Below are 5,175 nucleotides of genomic sequence, written 5' to 3' on the forward strand. Positions count from 1 at the left end.
CGATAAGCGCGGGTGCCTGGGGAGATTGACCGCGTTCATGCTGCGTGGGGATCAGCAAAGAACTCAAAATCGGCGCTGTGATGTGTTCGAATAACGACCGCTGCATCAATATATATATTTATATTATTACAGGATTGAAGCAGGGTGTCCCCGGAGCGGAACCCCTTTAATTTCAGCTCCGGGGACACCCTAGTTCTGGAGATACTTACCTCTGTAGTGGCGCCGGTATCTTTGCATTCAGAGAAACTGTGATCCTTAATCTATTGGCGGCTTAATCTATTGTCCGAGGCAGGTGTCGGCAGCATCAAGCAGCTAGCAGAGGCGATCGGATCGCTGGAGACTCCCGGCGGCTCCCTTTTGCAGGGCGCCGCCATCTTGAAGATGGTTGTGCATGCCCAGTGCAGTTGCGCATGTGCAAAGAATGTAGCATGGCGGCCATTATTCAGAAAGGCTCCGCAGAGACTACAAGCCCCATCATGCACAGGGGCTGCATGAGCCATGTGATACTACATCATCATCATCATCATCATAAGTACAGAGACACTCTTCATGGTGGAACCGTCCACATGGGACACCACCCAACGTAGAGGCGGAGGCTTCGTGGATGACATCGCTGGATCAGTGTATCCTATCTTACAGTATCAACGCTACCGGGTGTTGGAGCACCCGGCAGGTACCTCACCTCACCAAGTGCACCAACTGTACACCTTCAGTTCTAGTGGGTAGCGCTGTCTCACACGTTTGGGTGGGTTAGCTCTTGTGGACATCAGGGAGGTTAGGTGCCCAGGAGCACCTCAGTACTTTGAGCGGACATTCAATCGGGGTGTGAGAGTTGGGTTGACGGGCACAGTGGGAAATGGCTGTGCGAAGCCTACATTGGTGTGGTACTGTTATTCTGTTGGTTGCCTATAGTAAAACTGTATATTGTTATTTGGGTCCTGTAATGGAGTCATCCTACATAGTAGGATCCCGCTACAGGTGGAGGCACTTGCACCAGACGGATCAGGTGCAGATGAATCAGCAGCGGAGGCTCGGCCTCCTGTGAGCCACAGGTAACGCAGCGCACACACGGTAGCAGCCATCTCTCCCAGGGGGTGGGAGAACATGCGCTACATACATACATATATATATTTATTTTTTAGATGCTACGCAGTATTGCTGCTTTAATAGCGCCAAGATGGATTTTTTCCCCCCTTGTGAGACAATTGACAAATGTTGAATTTTTTTTTTTTAGTCTGCCTTGTTTGTTTTCCTTCTTCTGGATCAATTAAATCTAGAAAACAAATTCATTTGATGGACAACTACAGTATCTTCTTTAAAACCTATGCTGCTATTTATTGTCTGTAAAGCCTCAAAACAAAACAAATTAAAGGAGTGGGATTCTATTTGATAAACCTTTTTGCGCCCCAAGTACGCAAGTAGCCAGGAGACTATAATTATTACGCCCTTTTACAGAGATATTAATAGCAGAAGTAAATATTTTTTTGCAGGGAAAATGGTCCCGGAATCATAAGCAAACCACTCCCCCCATAATAGATATCTAAATTACAATAAATACTTGAGCTGTAAATAAATAAATGTGGCATTATCCATTTCCAGTTAGTACTCTATCCCCACACCAAATTATTTCTAGAATAATCACTACATATATGGAGTTTTTGTTAATTACTTAAAAAAGGCGCTGGAAATTAGTTTTATTGAGATCTCGTAGAACAATAGCCAGGGGCTCATATTGTCTTCACACTACTGTACATTAAATACAGCTGCAATAATACTCATTGAAAATGACAGAGCATAAAGGTATAGTTATGGAAAATGGAAACTTTGGTGACTGTTTTAAACCCTTGGCAGCAACATATTTATTTATAAAATATTTTACCATGACAAATACATGGTTACAAATACATGGTTACATTAAATGAACAGTGTTATACATTATATATTGAGACATAGCATGACCAGTTAAAGATAATATATATTACAGGCGTATGTACCACTTACAGACCAGATTAAAATGTGAGACTGCTTTAGTTTTGAAAGAATGTAGTTGCAATACGAGAGAAGCACTCCGCTTGTGTGCAGGAAGCTATGCAGGCTGACTTGCTAAGTTAAATAAACCTATATAAATACATGTTAATGTTAGCGCATGAAGGGTTCATGCGATCGGTCTCTTGCATGCTCACCTGGGTGCCTTGGACTTTTTCACCTCTTCCCTGGGTATGAGGTTATAGATACTTTCTATTGGCTGCAGATCCTTCATTTTGATTAAGTTGAAGGGTAAATGAAATGAAAGTTGCTTATTGTAAGTCTGCCTTGGCTCGCTACTCGTCTTCTGCCACAGGTTGCTTAGTGTGTAGCTCTGGGGATATGAGGACAGCACTAGGCTCCCTTCTGTTGTCCTTACTGTTGCCACGGTAACCGTTTCTACACAGGGCTGTGTTGTTTTCTTTCATTTCTTTCTTTTTTTTTTCCCCCACAAAACTTTATTTAAAGAGCAGTTCACAATACACAACACTAGAATTCTGCCGTCTCTGTGGGTGATCATTTATCAAAGACTCCCTGCTGCAGAGCTGGGACAAAACAACAACCCCAGGTTTATCAAGAGAAAGCATTAACATTGAAACAGATGAGGGCCGGGGGTTTCTTTGATAAATCTAGTGCAGTATGTTTGCATAAGTTTTGTATCAGGGAGACAAAAAAAAAAAAACTTTTTGGCTGGGGCAATACCTGTTATTTTTAATGTTGTATATGTAAAAAAGACCATCAGCGCCAAGCAGGGTTGCAACCTTCTATTGAAGGCTAACCCATTTTTTAGATTGATCTTTTTATTATATATTTATTTATCTTACCTTTATCTGCGGTGGCGTCTTGCTGCATCCTCCCCTCCAAATCCATCAACATGGCTGTGCAAAGTCAGGTGATTCCCGGTCGCTCCACGACGTCACGTGGCGTCAAGTTGCCATGACAGCGGGACGCATAATGGCGCCGAGGCGTCATGTGATGCCGTGTGATGTCATGGAGCAACTCGTTGTCATGGCAATGGGTGTCATGTGATGCCGTGACATCACGTGGTGTCCCGTTGTCATGGCAATGTGGTACTATTTGACGTCACGCAGCCACGTTGATTTGGGGGAGATGCCGAGAGACGCCGCCGCCATCCGGAGATATATGAGGTAAACCCGTAGCCCGGAGGTACGTGGCCGAAACCCGTAGTCTCCGTGTCAAACCCGAATGGTGGCTACCCTGGCACCAAGTGTACATACTTCCGACAGTCTGTTAAATTCTGAAATATCAATTCAGTGAGATTTTTGGATTCTCTACCCAAAAAGTGTAATTTTAATGGAAATGTTCTGGTTTGATCATTGAGACTTCATAAAAGTTTAGAGGGATAATGCATTAATATCTGATAGTGCTGATTTGGCACAAAAACTCCCATCGACTTGAACAGCGCTGTCAAGGGTTTCTCACTCTGGAGCATGAGAAGATGCCTCACACACGTGTGAGGTTAACATGAGACCCCTCCTCAACTCCTCAGCAGCAGATCCAGTGTTCTGCTGGGGACGGGGTTATGACATGAGAAAGGGGAGTATTGGCGCGAGTGGGGCAGGGTGTTGATGAAAGGGGCAGTTATGATGTTGGGCGCAGGGTATAGTACTCTTTCTCACGGTCTCCTATCAGCATGAGATTACCTTGAATGGGAGATCCTGTGCAGTAGTGCTGCACTAACATTAGCTCATCCTAATAAGAGTAACTCAAAATCCATAAAATGTAGAGAAAATCTGTGAGATTTGACATTTTCTAGACTAGGGGGTGTCATGATCAGGGTATGAGGGGTTAATGGGATCTGTGTATATGTTGATCTGCATCCCCCTGCTTCAGCAGAATTGCCCCAGGTCTGAGATGCATTTCCCCAGCAGTCTGTGTTATATTACTATGTGTGTATAAATCATGTCAGGAGGGAAAGGGTTAACCATATTGGGTATATGTTAATCTGCATCCCCCTGCTTCAGTAGAATTAATTGCTATGTTATGTATTAACATGGAGAGAGGGAGAAATGGTATTCTATTGTATTCCTGACAATGGATAAAGTGAAAAAATTATGGGCCTCATGCAGAGAGCATAGAATTTTAAAATTGGCGAATTTCATAAAAAGTAGCTTTTTTGGAGAGTTTTATTCTCCATATGCAGAAAAGTGCGAATTCTGCTATGTTTAACATGGATGCGTGTGGCGAGTTTAAATTGGCGAGATGCGCGCTTCAGAAACGTGTAAAAACAAATTCGCGCCTTTCTTTTCCCCTTTACTATAGGCGGCGAGCGCCATCTTGCCATCTTTTCCTGGCGCGGCAAAAAAGCGAGAATCGCGCCATTTTCTTGGCGCGAACAGCCGCTACATGCCGTTCGCACCTCTCTGCATTCGGAGAGTTTTAAAAATGGTGAGATGGAGGTTCTCGCCAGCCGCGAGGCGAGTTTTAGCAATAGAAAAAACAAAATGGCGCGTTTTTCGTAACTCGCCATTTTCTGCCGGTTTCTGCGCGAAATTGTACAAAAAATGGCGAATTTCGAAATAACGATGCTCTCTGCATGAGGCCCTATATCTTTCATTGTATACATGCTATAACGGTGACATTTGGACACAAGTTAAATCCCACCTATAGCCGGCGGCCCAGGGATTGTTAACCCCTTCTTACCAATAGAAAGTATGATTTCCCCATGTAATAGTTTATGCCATATTTTTATTCAGAAAGGCAGTGTGAGTTATATGAGTCCTCTGATGTGTTAATGAGGCCATATGCTGATCAAAGGAGGCTACTTGAAAGGCTTTGCTGTGGAGAAGTTCCTCAGAGGTGAGAAAAAAGCCTGTACATCCGGGGAAGTTACTCGCCTCATTGCCTATGCAGCCAGCTCTCACAGATGGATACTAAAAATTGTGACCTGTCAAACGTAACACCCTACATGAAAGACCCCTGCCCAATAAGCATTTGTGCTAGACAGGATGGCAACGAAGGCATCATGTCATAGTTTTTTATAAATGGGCTGGCCAAGTAGCTACAGGGGAGGGTTGTATTAATGACGGGCTGGGTAAACCCAGCTTCTCGCGTTACCTGGCAACCGGTGATTGGGACAAGATAATTGTTCACCAATAACTGAACTGCCATGTTAGGAATGGGGGGCCT

The 5,175-nt window shown here is 44.0% G+C and overlaps 1 protein-coding gene across 1 annotated transcript in view; it reads right to left on the reverse strand.

Annotated features, from left to right (window-relative positions):
- The window catches only part of ENKUR (enkurin, TRPC channel interacting protein), a 10,149-nt gene extending 7,732 nt beyond the window's left edge, over positions 1-2,417 (reverse strand). Inside the window, exon 1 of the mRNA XM_075587606.1 lies at positions 2,184-2,417. Coding sequence (XP_075443721.1) covers positions 2,184-2,260 — 77 coding nt within the window. The 5' untranslated portion in view covers positions 2,261-2,417. The remainder of the gene's footprint in view (positions 1-2,183) is intronic.
- Between the last annotated feature and the right edge of the window lie 2,758 nt (positions 2,418-5,175).

Source organism: Ascaphus truei, chromosome 2 (assembly GCF_040206685.1).
Source record: "Ascaphus truei isolate aAscTru1 chromosome 2, aAscTru1.hap1, whole genome shotgun sequence".
NCBI lineage: Eukaryota > Metazoa > Chordata > Amphibia > Anura > Ascaphidae > Ascaphus > Ascaphus truei.